The 16,858-nt window shown below is 46.0% G+C and overlaps 6 protein-coding genes across 6 annotated transcripts; 1 reads left to right on the top strand and 5 right to left on the bottom strand.

The window, feature by feature from the left end:
* Positions 1–182: 182 nt before the first annotated feature.
* Positions 183–1,622, bottom strand: VFPPC_11231 (NADPH dehydrogenase; the record flags this gene model as incomplete). Its single annotated transcript, XM_018289478.1, has 2 exons — positions 183–1,211; positions 1,275–1,622. 2 exons carry the CDS (start codon positions 1,620–1,622, stop codon positions 183–185), a joined length of 1,377 nt encoding a protein of 458 aa, XP_018136622.1.
* Positions 1,623–4,324: 2,702 nt separating this feature from the next.
* VFPPC_11228 (hypothetical protein) lies at positions 4,325–4,675 on the bottom strand (the record flags this gene model as incomplete). Its single annotated transcript, XM_018289477.1, has 1 exon — positions 4,325–4,675. One exon carries the CDS (start codon positions 4,673–4,675, stop codon positions 4,325–4,327), a length of 351 nt encoding a protein of 116 aa, XP_018136621.1.
* Positions 4,676–7,753: 3,078 nt separating this feature from the next.
* Positions 7,754–9,643, bottom strand: VFPPC_11226 (abc transporter; the record flags this gene model as incomplete). Its single annotated transcript, XM_018289475.2, has 1 exon — positions 7,754–9,643. The coding sequence occupies one exon, from the start codon at positions 9,641–9,643 to the stop codon at positions 7,754–7,756; it is 1,890 nt and encodes a 629-aa protein (XP_018136619.2).
* A 2,174-nt stretch (positions 9,644–11,817) lies between these two features.
* On the bottom strand, positions 11,818–13,629 carry VFPPC_18408 (reverse transcriptase (RNA-dependent DNA polymerase) domain-containing protein; the record flags this gene model as incomplete). The annotated part of the gene is made up of 1 exon (XM_022430024.1): positions 11,818–13,629. The coding sequence occupies one exon, from the start codon at positions 13,627–13,629 to the stop codon at positions 11,818–11,820; it is 1,812 nt and encodes a 603-aa protein (XP_022284938.1).
* A 140-nt stretch (positions 13,630–13,769) lies between these two features.
* On the bottom strand, positions 13,770–14,703 carry VFPPC_18409 (hypothetical protein; the record flags this gene model as incomplete). The annotated part of the gene is made up of 2 exons (XM_022430025.1): positions 13,770–13,879; positions 13,929–14,703. 2 exons carry the CDS (start codon positions 14,701–14,703, stop codon positions 13,770–13,772), a joined length of 885 nt encoding a protein of 294 aa, XP_022284939.1.
* Positions 14,704–15,986: 1,283 nt separating this feature from the next.
* VFPPC_18410 (hypothetical protein) lies at positions 15,987–16,800 on the top strand (the record flags this gene model as incomplete). Its single annotated transcript, XM_022430026.1, has 2 exons — positions 15,987–16,730; positions 16,777–16,800. 2 exons carry the CDS (start codon positions 15,987–15,989, stop codon positions 16,798–16,800), a joined length of 768 nt encoding a protein of 255 aa, XP_022284940.1.
* Positions 16,801–16,858: the final 58 nt, after the last annotated feature.

Here is a 16,858-nt window from a genome sequence, read left to right on the forward strand (position 1 = left end):
TTCTATTTGCAATGTATATTAAACTTGCCGTATACTCTACGTTTCGCCGTTCTGCGCAGTTTTCACAGTTCTAACATGTGAAAAGCATTTCTTGGATAAGGTTTGGTGCCTATGACAAGTAGATCACATATATGGAGTGCAATAATTGCACAACCCCCCAATGTCCGCACCAGCAAGGACTCCTAGGGTATCGACGAATGTTGACTGTTCACCTTTGCCGGTTTCTTGGATGCCCTGCCCCCAAACCCCCATCCAATCTGGTGGGCAACATTTATCGTAACGCCCAAATCGTCCGCCCAAGACCAGACTAGTCCCGGGTTCTTCTGAAACATGCGACCAGCCGCGATAAGATCAAGAGGTGTGTCCTCCCCATCTTTACCACCTTGAATTATATCTTGAGCAACATTGCCAGTTTTGATACTCCCGACCGAGCTGACCAAGAGTGAATCCTTGACAGCCGCCTTGATCTTCTTGGCAAACGGAGCCTGGTAACCAGGTCCGCCAATAACTTTCTGTTGCGCATGATTTCCACCACTAGACACATCCAAGACATCTACTCCCCGCTGTGCAAAGAGCTTGGCCAATGTGACACTCTCGTCGACCGTCCAACTCGGGCCGTCTTGCCAATCTGGATTTGTGTCAAGCCAGTCGGTGGCACTGATTCGCACAAACAGCGGCATATCTTTGGGAATGACCTCTCGTGTAGCGTCAACGAGCTCCAGGGCTAGACGGGCACGATTTTCAAAGCTGCCGCCATATTGATCTCTCCGCTTGTTCACGGCCGGCGACAAGAAGCTCGAGACAAGATATCCATGCGCAAAGTGCAGCTCAACTACGTCAAATCCAGCGCGAACAGCTCGACGCACCCCGGAGATGAAGTCACGTCTGAACTGGTCAATTTCGGCCAAAGTCATAGCCCGAGGAACTGGATAATGCTCATCAAATGGAATATTGCTTGGACCGACGACGTCTGAGGGCCAACCGCCCACCTCTTCTGTAGCAGTGGCCCCGGAGCTAAGCCAAGGTGCCACGGTAGAAGCTTTTCGACCTGCATGGGCTAACTGAATACCAATGAGGGCGTTTTGGCTATGGGCAAAGTCGACGTGTTTCTTGAGAGTGTCGACATGAGCATCAAGCCAGATACCCGAGTCCTCAGGGGTAATGCGCCCGTTGGCCTGCACAGCGGTTGCCTCCACCATCATGAGCCCAGGCTGCAATGAGAATTAATCGTTGACGCTGGAACTTGGGTTATTACGAGCAACAGACACACTTACACCTCGTTGAACCATTCCACCGTAGTGGGTGATGTGCCATGGGGTGTGGAAGCCCTCGTGAGCACTGTATTGGCACATTGGGCTGACCCAAATACGATTTGGCATGGTAATACCACGGATTTTTAGTGGCGTGAAGATCTTGGGGACAGCTTGACCCGATGGTTGAGGTTCCACAGCACTGCCGGCGACGGGATCCTGCTCTGGTGTGAAAAATGGAACACCTTTCGCGGCGACATTTGGGATCGGATGTGTGCATTTTGCAGTTTTCTCAGGAGCCGGTGTTTGGGCGCGAGAGACGGGAATGCCGTGGTGAGGGTGGGTTATACGTTGTGTAAGGTATGCAGCCATTGCGTCTGGTGAAAGAACTCTTCAAAATTAGTGTTGCCGTGTTCTGGAACCAACCCCATGCAATTGGTAATCTCCAATCAAACAGCATTGATGGGTTGTTGTACAGTCTCTTGTGGGTGGTTAGGACACGGCTTGCCTTTTATGCTTTACAACTTGATGACGAAAGACAAATATTGACAAATGCGCCCCGTCAGTTGGTGAAAGCGCTTGAGTTTAGCTCTAACTGCGAATTGGTGATTTTTGACTTGATTTCTCAGCAGCGTTATTCCCTAGACTGTAGATGTGGCGTCAAGTCACATTTCACTGTCATTGGGACGATCTTGGCACAAACTTCGATGGCGTCAACTGGCTGGCCAGTGGGTCGTACAGCCCCGCCCTTCAGCAGCTTTCGGGTACATCGGAGCCGTATTGAGATTCTCTCCGCCGTCTTTACCTCTGTTGGTTTGGGGACAACTTAAAATGCCAGCGTATGCCCGTGTGTTTGTTGCAATCGCAGATTAGGCTACTGCGAGAAGATACGTGTGCTACCGGTGTAACAGGTAGGAATTTATAGACAAGAAATAGTGCTGCTAGTTAAACAGAAGGAATACATTAAGTAACTTTGTTTGACTGGCAACACCTAGCACTAACCCTTTTTTGCCCGAGGCGATTTTGAGAGGCAGAAACAGCAACCATCTCCAACGAAGGCACCGGTAGATCGAAACAAACCACTAAAGAATCTATCTCTCCGAGTAACCAGACATGACACAGCCAAACACAACTGTTTAAACCGGCTGAATCCTGAAATTATTAAATGTGGCACCCGAGCGATACACACGTGCCCTGACCATGCCGCTCGCAAAGCTGGTATTCTTAATCTTAATCTTAAGGCAGTATACAACATAATGCTCATTCTGCGGTACCCGTTTCAAGAACAAGAATGAGGCAGAGCGACACCGGAACTCCCTCCATGTACGCCGCCACTCATGGTCATGCTCTGCCCTAACTGGTTACGACCGTGCATTCCATGATTCGACCAGACGCCCTGGAGAAGCAGACGCTTGCGGCTACTGCGGAGTAGAATTCCCTCGATCCGGTAGAGGTCAGGGTGCTGGAGCTTTAACTGGAGTTATTGTACCGAAACATGCCACAGATGAAGACTGGGATGAAAGAATTCGGCACCTTCAAAGCGTGCACAAGTTCCAAGCGTGCAATTCCTCCAAAAAGTTCTACAGAGCTGATCATTTCCGACAGCACTTGAAGCATCGCCATGCTGGAACAAGTGGCAAGTGGTCTAACATGTTCGAAATGCGTGCATGATGGACGAAGAGCCAAAGCCTAGTGAGAATACGATTACTCAATCTATCCGTAAGATAACTTAAATGCAAAAGACGCCTTTTCTGCTCGTCATTTTGCAACTATGATTAAAGACAGCAAAGTGACTGTAGCATGTGAAATGATGTGCAATGCACAATACCGGATATCAATGGTACAGCGTCGCGATTTGTTTTGTTAGTGTTATAGAGTTGCGGCAAAATACCGTGGGCTACAAAGAATATCGCGGTCTAAGTCGGAAAATACGCATTCATGCCTTTGTTAGATTGGCCGATCCTACATCTCTACATGGCCGTTGGAATTACTACCATAACAATCCATGGTAACTCTCGCTCTGCATTCCTTAGAATTGTTTGGTCTTGCATATTCATGGGGATCTTGTTTCTATATTCAGCGTGTAGATCTTTAATGTAAGAGGTCACTGGGTTTACCCAACTTAGAACGTTGCCCCAAATGCTACTTTGCTAAGCTGCTGACATACCTGGGCATAATATAATAACTGAATATAACCATGGTTTTTGTTATACCGATATTCCCATTAAAAGTTTGGTTACATGGCTATAACCATTTCGTAACGGTCTATAGAGAATATAATGGGCTAAATCGGAGGCTGGCTCGGCTGCCACTTCTCGCCTTCCATCCCAGCCTACCGAGCCGGGACCCATCACAAGCGAGATTGTTTCTAATTACTTCTTACGCTCACAAGCTCTCCTTTTCCATTTTCTACTTTCTCTTTCTTCTCCAGCTTTGGATACTTCTTTATAGTCGCCTAGCCAGTTGTCAATATACTCGCTTGGACCGTTACACCTGTCGTGAACTTAAGGTACTGCTTTATTTACTGGTAGCGAGGCTTACCCCAAGCGAGCCTATACATGTTAAAGATAGAGATACCTAAGATAAAAGGTCTTACATACAAGGCTCAATAATAGAAGAGGTTGATACTTCTTTCTACAGGCAATCCATAACGATATTTTAATGGAAAAAATGTGGGGATGTTTATTATACACTCGGCTTTGGCCTAACGTTATGCTGGAAGGCTATGTATCGTATTGCCACATCCATCAGAGAATCAAAAGAGAAGATAATTATGATGGATGAAACACATCAGCTACCCTCTTCACTATTCAACGGTTTTCGATTCCAAAATTTGCCTAGAATCCATTGACACACTGGTTGTGTGTCTGAAGCAACGGTCGTTTGTCGCCCCAACATGCTCACTCTACATGTGACGAATGGCGATGATCACGAGGTCAACGAACCCTGTTCATATCACCAAGCACACTGTCAAAATATGTGTCAGCAGAGGTAAAGTATTCCAGATCGTTACACGTAAGGCCTGCTGCCCGTTACCGCAAGTGTAGTCGGTCGGTAACACCGGCTATGCGTACCTAGTTCTGTTGGCAATAGTTTGAGTTGTCGCATTGTGCGAATGCATCACTAAACTGATATTCGAGGCAATTCGCATCTCGGTGCGGCACCCAGGTTACAGTATGCCGATATGGGTCACAAGCCTTGTCACAGTGCTGGCTAGGGGGTTCTAATGAGCCATCATTAGTAGAATCGGCGCCGATAGGGCTACAGACCCAGTCACATTGCTGGCAATCCATGTTGGTGACCGCAAACCACTGCTTTACCCACAAACGTTCCGTCTTTGGTGGGTAGTAATTCACAGTGTAGGTATCTCCAGTCATGGTGCTTTCACTGGGCGTGTAGCTACCCTGTAAAGCATGGGCGGCCATCCTTGGCTATGTTGAAAGCAACTCTCCCCTGTAAAAACCTTTCCGAACCCGGAGCTGTTAGCAGCTGTTAGTGGCGGGGTTCTTGCAGGCCCAGAGACCCGCAGTTTTGATGGCATGGCTAGCAGGCTGTAACAGCCACAAAAAGGAAGAATTTTGGAGAGCGTCTATTTCTCTTGAGCTGCGGTGCCTTGCCAGTTAACCTCATCAGGTGTGGCAAGCTCAACGAGGTTAACCTATATTATTAGGCTTACTAGAGTACTATTTTTATATATATAGTAGAGGTAATTTATAATTTCTAAGAAAGCTTATACCTAGGTTACCTTATATAGCTATAAGATTATAGTATATTTATTAATAACTATCTTATAGATAGCTACTACTTATAGCTATTTAGGCACCTATTAGTAGCTATCTAGGCATCTAGTTCTAAGAGATATTTATAGCTATAAGTTACTAGTAATATAGCTATAACTAAGTATAATTATAATAAAGAAAGAATAACTCTATTAGAAGCTATCCTAAAGAGAGGCTAACTAGAAATAATAGATACTATACTACTACTTTACTTTTAGTATAAAAGAAAGAGAGAAGAGCTCTTTAGATTTAAGAAAAATTAGAGATTAAGACTATTACTATTCTAACTGCTAGATATCTACTATTACGCTATAAATATAGGATTACTCCCTTTATCCTTTACTCGACTTCTTTAAATACCCAGCTAACAGGAGCATGCATACACTAAGACAATTTCCCTAATAGTAGCTTAGAAGGTAGATAGTAGTATTGCCTATTGCTTAGCTGCTCTCTCTAGCGCTATTATAGAGCCACTCTAGTATTAGACTGTATATAGCTACTAATGTATCACAATATAGCTATAATAAGAACTAGCTTACATGCTTATAACTGCATTATACTACAGAGAGTTTAGTAACTTATCTGCTGCTTATTAGCAAAGTTATAATAATATTAAGGAGCAGTATAACCTAGAGATACTGCCAAGCATTCACACTAGTTCTAAGTCGCAAGGCTAGTCTTACTGCCACATCCGCTATAGCTCTAACATATAGTTAGGTAGGGGATCTTCAACACAGAGCAGATAAGTATATATCTCATCTAGATATAGGGCTAGACACTCTTAAGTCTCTATTACGCCTTCTACTAATCCTCGTCTTAGAACCTATATTTCTCGCGTAAAGTAGCGTATAATTATACAGTTATTAGCTATAGATACGGTAGGAAGTAGATAGAAGAAGTATAATAGCGTGCGGTAGGCTTTATCTTGTGTTATAGTAAGCTCTTATCCTATAAGTTTAACTAGCAAATAACTAAGAAGAATTACTTGCCCCCTACAGAGAACCTCTAACAACTTATCATATATATGGTTTGTACAGTATCCTGCTAACCTATAGCTCTGCGTCCTTATAGTAGGAATAACCTCTTTTTGGGTACTAGGAGATAAAACTCTCCTATTTACCAGTAGAAAATTAGACTGCTTTAGGTAAGCGTTTTGGATATAATTTGTGAGTAGCCATAGCGGTGCTATAGGCAGACCAGCCACTTGAACTTTCCCAAATAATCTTTATTGTCCCTTGCCTAGTAGGAGGTTATAAATGCATCCTATGTAAGCTAGGGCCTTTAGGTGGTTAAAAGTTGCTAATAAAGCACTACTAGAATTATATCTTAAGTTATACTAAAATCTTTGGGCAGACTGCTCTATATTTCCCGTATAAAGCGACTTTATAAGGGCCCTGTCGCTCTTGTTGTTATTATGCCCTATCGCGAGAGAGCTTAACCTTTGGCGCCCCGTCGACATGTCTTCCTGGTTGGTAGTCTGCATCTGCCGCCGTGTGCACGTGAGCAGCTCTAACCCAGCCGGGAAGCCTTTGCTACAGAGCGCATCGACATGCACCTGGTTAAGGCGACAGCTAGACGGTCCGGAAGCCGATCTCACGTTTCTTTCCGGGAACCCAGACTCAGTCTCTGCTTTACTAGGACGCAATAAGTCCTTTGTCAATAGTGCAGTCGTCTCCAGGCACAACGCTGCGGGGGGATGGGGGGATGGTTTTCTATCGTGTCGTCCACCCAGATGAAGCACGCTACATGCAAGCGCCTACAGCGTCCATCCAACTTGCGTGTGTGTAGCTGCGGTGACCCTGCTGCGGCTTGACCCCGACCTGGTCCCTTTCAGCTTTGTTTTCGTCTTTCTGTAGCAACTGACAAGGCCGCGCTTTCAACGCTGCTAAACGATATGCCGTCGTCAAGTCTCCGCTCCTCCCTGGGTGACTCAACCTCAAGTTGCTCGTCGTCGTGGGCGAACTGCATAGCGCTATCATTCCACCTGTGCCTTTCTGACGGCCGCGTTGCGAGCCGGGGAGGAAATGATCGCCAATCTAGGTCAAAGATACAATCCACTATTATTATTTCCTCTAGATCTGTGAGTTTTCGTGAATTAGGCGCAGTATGGCTTCGAGAAAATCGACCGCGCAGTCGATATGCGAGCGTGCTAAAATCTACTGAGTAGATCCTTGCAGCACCTCGTATGCTTAATGTAGGGTCATTTTTATAGCCTCAAGGGCAAGAATAATTTGACTCTCGTCAATTTTAAGAGGCGTAACTGCAAATAGAATAAAATGTTGTGAAAGGTAAGAGGATGTTTTGGCTAGTGGAGTGTGGCTCTCGCTATGTTGTTGCGCTCCCTATGCACTCACGTTATAGTTATCTGTAGGTGCGAATTTAGGTTGCACCTAAGTAGTAGAGTGTGTGGCCACAAATGAGTTTTTAAATGTTAAGTTAATTGCCAGATGGATAAGAGCATGTTCCTAAATTATATCTTTGGTCACAAACCCTTCCAATCCACCGCTAACTATTATCCGGCTTAGCGAGAATACTAGACAAGCAGCCCCGGGATTGTCTTAACTGGGATAGTACGTTTTAATGGTGAGATCGAATGTGTCCGTCCCGTCGTGAAGCACGTCGTTAGACGTGGAGCTCTTTCGCAAGCTCACGGTTGTTGTCCGCGACAAAGGACGCAAGACTCGGTTATCGCAAATATGATGATACGAGTCGTTTTCCTCGTCGTTAGTCCATATTCGCCTGAGCCATTTGGCACATCTGTTTGTTCCATAGGTCTGCAAACTTTCCATTATGCCCCAGGAGCCATTCATGCGTCCCTTTCTCAATAATCGCACCCTCATCCAGTACAATAATCTGATCAGCACTTGCGATGGTAGACAGCCTATGCGCCACTACAAACGTAGTCCTCGTCTTACAAAGTCTCTTAAGCGCATCTTGAATCTGCGCTTCGGTTTTAGTGTCAACAGCGCTCGTCGCTTCATCCAGTATAAGAATGGGCGAGTCCCTTAAGAACGCTCGAGCAATCGCAAGTCGTTGTACTTCGCCGCCACTCAGCTTCATCCCATTCTCGCCGACGTTGGTACTATACCCGTTTGTGAGTGCGAGGATGTTGTCATGAATAGCAGCTAGACGGCATGCTGTGAAAATATCCTCATCTGAGGCAGTAAGTTTAGCGTAGCGAATATTCTCCAATATCGATGTATTGAAGAGCTGGGGATCTTGCGGGACCACAGCTAAGGCGTCCCGAAGTGAGGATTGGGTTATATCACGGACGTCTCGTCCATCTATCGTAATACGCCCTTCTTGTACGTCGTAAAGCCTCATCAGCAGTTTTAGTAGCGATGACTTTCCTGAGCCCGTTGCTCCTACTAGGGCTACAGTTTCGCCAGCTATTGCACTGATGCATATGTCTTTTAGAGCAAGCTGTTTGTCATCATAGGAAAACGTGACGTGATCAAACTCGACAAACCCTCGGACATTCTCTAACAGCTTTGCACCCACCGTATCAAGAATATCAGGCTGCGCCTTAAAGAGGTCCAATAGTTGTTCAGCCTCAATAAGCTGCAAAACCAGTTGTCTATAGGAATGTGCGAGCAGCTTGATAGGCCAGATGAGATACTCCCAATATTGGACGAGAAACACAAAGTCACCAGGCGACAGGCGACCGTGGTGAATGCCACGAATTACAAGGCATGCTAGAATAAAGAAGATAGCAGGGACAAGTCCTTGGCGGAAGGCTTTCACAAAAGCGTCGCGCCTTGCCCACTCTGCCTGTGCATCAAGGTAGGTGCTAGTTGCGTTGTCCAGTCGTCTCCGTTCATGAGCAAACATGTTGAAAATTGACACCGTCGCCCAGCCTTGTAAAGCCTGGAGTATTATGTTCTTTTCGTCTCTTGCAAGCCCAGCTACTGTTCGTCTACGTGCCACATTCCAGCTCGAAGTTACAGCTTCAAGGAGAACAAAGACAACAGCCGCAGCGACCATGTATACAGAAACGGATAGACTATACTTGGCATTCAATACGGCAAATGCCACGCCAATGTCGATGACGGTTGGGACTACCTCCAGCACTGTCGCCTCAACCACGGTCACGAGTTTGTCTCCTTGTCCGATGGCAATCGCGACTTCAGCAGCATTCTCGTTGGCATGAAAATTAACAGAGAGGCCTATAGCGTGACAAAACGCCGCCATGGTAAGCTGCTCATGGGAAAACTGCTTGATTGGAACCTTGCACAGGGCGATGACCAGACCGAGGCCAGACTCGCCATGCAGGAGAAGAAACAGAATGTACCACGCCAAGTCGCCGTATGGTGTTTCGCCGGCTGAGAGCTTATCGGCGACGAGTGCAATCTGCCGCGGTACAAGGACGTTTAAGAATCGTTCTCCAATCATGCAAGCTAGGCATGTTGCAAGACAGAGCTGAACTTTACGATTGTTCCTTGGTAGTAGGTATGGGAGAAAGACTTTAAAGTTAGCGAGGTACCTTACAGTAGGCAAGACGCGGAATCGGGAAAGGAGACTGTTTCGACTAAGAATCAGCCTAGAGTTGATGGTCAGGTAGACAAGTGTCGATAAAATTATCGCTAGGAGGGCAATTATGGAAGAGGTGCCCATCGTGAAACATGTATTAAGGATGGAAAGGGTTGTGTGTGGCATCTAGCCAGTGTCGTAGGCACGCAGTAACAAATCTTTTAACGGTCAAGTGGCCACGTGAGCCTCATGCATAATAATCTAGCCGGCCGGATACGAACATAACTATTTTTCTTGCTGTTGCCTGAGCTAACTGGGCTAATAACTTTCTGAATGGTAGTAACAACACAGAAGTCGTCAACAACTAAAGGAATATAGGTCTATGGTAGTCTACCTTGGGAAAGCAGCTAAGGCAGCCCGATTCTTGCGCGAAAAATACTTTTATGCCGGAGGACAATCAGGTCACATCGCTAACGTTGGTCGAGATTCAGCTCAGAACCACACGTGATTGGTGGTTGGAGCGAATCAGAAAACGGAAACGCCGACTGCAACAAATGAATTACACACAGTCGCAAGCTGCTGCAATTGCAACATCACATATAGCTGTAAGATAGACAACCACGTGGCCCTCATCGTTATTCGAAGGTTATTAGACCGAAAGATTTAGTGTAAACATGGTTAAGTAGTCTAAGCTTTTCACCCTAGCTCTTATACGCTAGGCGCTACATCTAGTTAGTTATAGTTTAGGGTTACTCCACCAAAGGGTTAGGGTTAGCCGCTTAACTAGAGGCTATTTATATTTGATAATTAGTATAGATAACGTGGGTGCATAGTAAGCTGGCTAGCACAGTAAGCTAGCCACCCAACTATACCTTCTCGCAGATATTTTACAAAAGAATAACTATAACATATAAAATTAATTTAATCTTTACTATTATTCTCTTTATTAGATATTTCTATATTAGTCTAATATATATACGCATTATAACTAGTCTTATTATATATACTATATTACTAACCCTTTATCTTATTATAGGGCTTATAACCTCTAGTCTAGTAATCTTTCTACTTTATTTGCTCTTCTATATTATTCTAGTCTTAAAGAGCTTATACTATAGTAATAGTTATACTACTACTTTAGCGTAAATATATTTTTTTTAGCTTTATACTACTTGCTTAATAGTATATTTACCTCTTAAAGTTGCTAGTTCTTAGCCTTTAAGAGAGCTATCTTATATATTATTCTATATATACTATTTATAAATTAATCTATAGCATCTAAAATTAAAATTAGGGTTAGGGTTAGGGTTAGGGTTAGGGTTAGGGTTAGGGTTAGGGTTAGGGTTAGGGTTAGGGTTAGGGTTAGGGTTAGGGTTAGGGTTAGGGTTAGGGTTAGGGTTAGGGTTAGGGGACAGTTAAATGGACGCGTTTTATTGCAGAATTATGAGCGACTTCACGTTGGTGCCTACTTGGATCTCCAATCCAGGAAAAATCTCAAGTTTCGCCGTGCTTGGCTCATCAGGGCATGTGTCTATGTGTCGAGAGACAGCGCGTTCTTATGTTCCTCGAGGGCGGCGAGGAAGACTGCTGCCTAAAGCCTTGTGTTACACAAGCTGGCAGCTGACTTCCCAGCCCCCTAACTTATCACTTTCGTGATTGGAGGAGACGCGTGCGGCCACCGTTTTGGTCACAGTGTGACGTGTCCTTGCAGACAGCGCGTACTGGACCAATCCTAACCCGAGTCACTATGGCGGTATTTCGCGCATAGTGCAAGTACAGTGCGACACACTGTACCCTTGGTCATTTACATGACACTGGTTAGGGTTAGTGGTTAGGGTGAGGGTTAGGGGTTTGAACCCAACGAGGCTTATCCAAAAAGCACCCTCCGCTATTGCCGACTGGAATACGCAAAATCTGATAGAGGCCAAGAACTGATGAAAGGAGGAACCCAAATCATTGAGCGCGGGAGTCCCGAGGCGACGTCTTATAGTGTACTCAACGGTTGCCAGACCAACTGGTGGGTCAAGCCCAACCAGTCAGACGAGGTGGTTCCCGAAGTCAGGGGGCGGTGCTTCGTAGCGACCCGAATGCTACTACCCCGGAGGGGCACCTTCCAACAACAAAAACACAACCACAGAGGCGCACGTGATCCAGGGAGACGCGTCTGTTTCGTGTCGTCCCACCGTTCAAATCCCCATTCATCCAATCATCAGCCTACTCCTGACTTTGAAAGTCCCACAACCTGGGCAGCGCGAGGCATTAACACCCAAGACCAGGACAACAAACAAACGGTGGCCCCAACAGACCCAACCCGAAAGTTATTCGCCGTCAGTTTCGTCACTTAACATATCAGTGTGCAGTATCGTCTTGTTCCAGGCAGACAGTAAGTCAAAGAGACTAGTATGTCTGCTGAGACTTCGAATCAGAGGTTGTTGGAGGGTTTCTGGTAAGTTCCTTTCCAGATTCCAGCCCTCTCTTGCTGATCGAAGGATCTCGTCGACGTTTATATATTCCCATACTGGGTTGTACCGGCCCGACAGCATTAATGGTGCAACCATTTCTTTGTCTTCTTTGGGACTTAAGAATATTGCCCGCTGTTCGTATGACACTTGTTTAAACCAGTTTTCCAGCACCTGGGAAGGATACCCTCTCCTTCTCAAGTTACCATAAAATTGTGAGCGAGCATCTGCAAAGTACTCGACTTCGGAGCTTATTATGGCAAATCGTATGAGCTCTGCCTTGACGAAGGCTTTCTTCACATGAAGGGGGTGAGCTGACGACCAGGGAATATATAGGTGACGGTTCATTTGTTTCTTGAAGAGTCTGGTAACCAACTTTGGGCCAGACTGGTCTCGAGATTTCAGGATTTCAATATCCAGAAATTCCTTCTTCAATAATGAAACGTCCCAGTTGATGGTTAGGGGGCCAAGCTTAACTTGGTTAAGGAAGTGCATCAACTCTTTCCTTGTTCCTTCAAAGATGACAAGTATGTCGTCAATGTAGCGATTGTATAACCGTACCCCTGGTTGATACACTAATTGACGCTTCCTTTCATAGTAAGCAGCGTAGATGTTTGCCAAAAGGGGTGCGCACGAGGTTCCCATGGCTAGTCCATCGAGCTGTTTCCATACTTGATCTTGGAACGAGAAGTAATTGTTTTCCATTACGAATTTGATCATCTGACTGATCGTTTCGGTAGGAATTTTCGAATCTGACGCATATCTATGCCATGCTCCGCATACTACCTTGCAGCATGCCCGGGCATTAATGTTGGTATAAAATGCAACGACATCTCCGGTGCAAATCCATACATTGTCAGATTCTATCCTTATTTTGGACAAGTTGTTGATCACCTTCTTTGATGAATCAACAACCCACGGCAGTTTGTCCAAAATAGGACGACACAAATGGTCCACGACTTCCGAGACCCTACTTGTTACCCACGAGTGTGAGGGTACGATCGGGCGCAGCGCCCAAGGCATTTTGTGTACCTTGGGAATCGCATGGAACTCGGGGATCTTTGACGCTGTTTTTTCGCGGATAAACCGTGTCATGTTTTTAGGAAGCTTCCATCTTTGGAGCTGACCATATAGTGTGTCGAGGAGTTGTTCCATGTCGAGATCACTGGCTATTTTGTATGCCTTATTTGATCCCAGCATCTTGTGGATTTCTTGTATGTACCATTCCTTTTGAAAGACCGCTAGTCCCAGATTTTTATCTGTAAGTTTCACTAAAAGATCATTATCGTTTAGGAACTGTTGAACCCTTGTCCAATTCATGTTTCCATGGTTGGGGCTTTGAGTTGCCATGGTCGCAAGAGCGCGACTGACTTGTCGGTCGATCTCTTCCATGGCATTGTCCAAGCCTAGTTCAATTGCTGATGAAGCTTTTTGCGGTTCCCAGAAAGGGTTTGGGACATGAAACTTGGGTATGTACTCCTTGTTTGATGTATTGTTTCGGAATTGCCAGCGGATTCTGACAGTTCTTGCGAATCTATCTTTTGCTGCGGCTACATCATGTACCTGTGGTTTAGCGTGTAGAATATACTTGTGGTTGACGGCCAACATGTATGCGATGTCTTCTGGGAGTTGGACACCGGGAAACTGGAACACTCCTGGTTTGGCGGCCATCATGGAGTCTGCTTCCCATTCTCGGAGAAAAGCAATGCCAATCTTATTCCTAGTTCTATCGTTCAACTTAAGGTACACATTTGGGAAAGTGTCCGGAGCCCATGGACGAAAATCCCGAGAACATTGATGAAGGTAAGCGTCTATCGTGACTTCTTGCCCTTCTTCTTTCCATTCCCACCACCGTTTTTCGGTCTTCCTCCAGAGTTCTTTTTGTTCTTCTGGACTCTTCCGGTGGATTTTCTTGACTGATCTGTTTGAGGTTAGCATATCACCCCGTCTTTTGACTGGTGGAGACATACTTTGGCTTCTGACTAGCTCAAGTTTGAAGGCTTTTAGCTCTTCTCTGATGATGTCTTTGACGGCGGGTTCCCTTGCAAGACCATCAGTCATTTCCACGTCGGTATTATCCTTAAGTTGCATTTTAGCGACTTTTTGGATTTCCGCGCGGTCTATTGCTGACCTTGCGAGGGCTAGCACCCGGTATGTGTATACCTGGCAAGCTCCCCACATGGTAGAAAATTCTGTTTGTGCGGCAGGAGCGACCCCCGTGAGCTGCCACTCACGTTGGTTGTTCAATGCAAACGCTCCGCCAGCACTTTGAGCAACCTTCTTTGCAACTTCCTTGACTTGATTTTTCCAATTAAAGTCATCAGGAATGATGAGAGTGGCTAGATGCTCAAGCTCTGATTTTTTCAACTCGATCGCGGACGCTAGAGCGGTCGCCCGTGCGGTGAACAACTTGGACTTGAAGGCTGCAGGAGCATTGCTCCCTTCCGTAGTCCCAAGGAATTCTTTGGCGAATTGTAATTTTGGTTCCTTCAGCGCATTCCGAATCAGCGGCGGGAAGGATTTGTCATTCTCGTGTCTTTCGTATGCCGAAATGGTGCTTTGAACATTGGCGTGTTTATGAGCAACCCGGTATTTCTTTTGCAGGTGGTCTCCCAGCACTGCTTGATAGGCACGAGGAATTGTAGAAATCAATTCCTGAAGTGTGGAAGCAGAGGCAGTTGTCTTGGATAACTCGCTCTGTTGGACAGCGACTCCCACATCTCTGAATGACTTAACGGATCCCATGGTAAAACGAAGAATTAGGGTTAGGGGACAGTTAAATGGACGCGTTTTATTGCAGAATTATGAGCGACTTCACGTTGGTGCCTACTTGGATCTCCAATCCAGGAAAAATCTCAAGTTTCGCCGTGCTTGGCTCATCAGGGCATGTGTCTATGTGTCGAGAGACAGCGCGTTCTTATGTTCCTCGAGGGCGGCGAGGAAGACTGCTGCCTAAAGCCTTGTGTTACACAAGCTGGCAGCTGACTTCCCAGCCCCCTAACTTATCACTTTCGTGATTGGAGGAGACGCGTGCGGCCACCGTTTTGGTCACAGTGTGACGTGTCCTTGCAGACAGCGCGTACTGGACCAATCCTAACCCGAGTCACTATGGCGGTATTTCGCGCATAGTGCAAGTACAGTGCGACACACTGTACCCTTGGTCATTTACATGACACTGGTTAGGGTTAGTGGTTAGGGTGAGGGTTAGGGGTTAGGGTTAGGGTTAGGGTTAGGGTTAGGGTTAGGGTTAGGTTTGGGGTTAGGGTAATAGAACGTAATAAGGAAATATAAAGAAATTAAAGGATTAATAAGAAAGATAATAAAAGATATAAAAGAGGTTAACGCAGAGTAAATAGAGTCTAGGTTTAGAAATAAACATCCCCGTATCATATCTCATATAGATTATTAGTTGAAGAGAGAAAGAAAAAAAAAAAAAATCAACCGCTAACCCTAACCCTAACCCTAACCCTAACCCTAACCCTAACCCTAACCCTAACCCTAACCCTAACCCTAACCCTAACCTAACCCTAACCCTAACCCCTAACCCTAACCCTAACCCTAACCCCTAACCCTCACCCTAACCACTAACCCTAACCAGTGTCATGTAAATGACCAAGGGTACAGTGTGTCGCACTGTACTTGCACTATGCGCGAAATACCGCCATAGTGACTCGGGTTAGGATTGGTCCAGTACGCGCTGTCTGCAAGGACACGTCACACTGTGACCAAAACGGTGGCCGCACGCGTCTCCTCCAATCACGAAAGTGATAAGTTAGGGGGCTGGGAAGTCAGCTGCCAGCTTGTGTAACACAAGGCTTTAGGCAGCAGTCTTCCTCGCCGCCCTCGAGGAACATAAGAACGCGCTGTCTCTCGACACATAGACACATGCCCTGATGAGCCAAGCACGGCGAAACTTGAGATTTTTCCTGGATTGGAGATCCAAGTAGGCACCAACGTGAAGTCGCTCATAATTCTGCAATAAAACGCGTCCATTTAACTGTCCCCTAACCCTAATTCTTCGTTTTACCATGGGATCCGTTAAGTCATTCAGAGATGTGGGAGTCGCTGTCCAACAGAGCGAGTTATCCAAGACAACTGCCTCTGCTTCCACACTTCAGGAATTGATTTCTACAATTCCTCGTGCCTATCAAGCAGTGCTGGGAGACCACCTGCAAAAGAAATACCGGGTTGCTCATAAACACGCCAATGTTCAAAGCACCATTTCGGCATACGAAAGACACGAGAATGACAAATCCTTCCCGCCGCTGATTCGGAATGCGCTGAAGGAACCAAAATTACAATTCGCCAAAGAATTCCTTGGGACTACGGAAGGGAGCAATGCTCCTGCAGCCTTCAAGTCCAAGTTGTTCACCGCACGGGCGACCGCTCTAGCGTCCGCGATCGAGTTGAAAAAATCAGAGCTTGAGCATCTAGCCACTCTCATCATTCCTGATGACTTTAATTGGAAAAATCAAGTCAAGGAAGTTGCAAAGAAGGTTGCTCAAAGTGCTGGCGGAGCGTTTGCATTGAACAACCAACGTGAGTGGCAGCTCACGGGGGTCGCTCCTGCCGCACAAACAGAATTTTCTACCATGTGGGGAGCTTGCCAGGTATACACATACCGGGTGCTAGCCCTCGCAAGGTCAGCAATAGACCGCGCGGAAATCCAAAAAGTCGCTAAAATGCAACTTAAGGATAATACCGACGTGGAAATGACTGATGGTCTTGCAAGGGAACCCGCCGTCAAAGACATCATCAGAGAAGAGCTAAAAGCCTTCAAACTTGAGCTAGTCAGAAGCCAAAGTATGTCTCCACCAGTCAAAAGACGGGGTGATATGCTAACCTCAAACAGATCAGTCAAGAAAATCCACCGGAAGAGTCCAGAAGAACAAAAAGAACT

This window comes from Pochonia chlamydosporia, assembly GCF_001653235.2.
Source record: "Pochonia chlamydosporia 170 chromosome Unknown PCv3seq00017, whole genome shotgun sequence".
Classification (NCBI taxonomy): domain Eukaryota; kingdom Fungi; phylum Ascomycota; class Sordariomycetes; order Hypocreales; family Clavicipitaceae; genus Pochonia; species Pochonia chlamydosporia.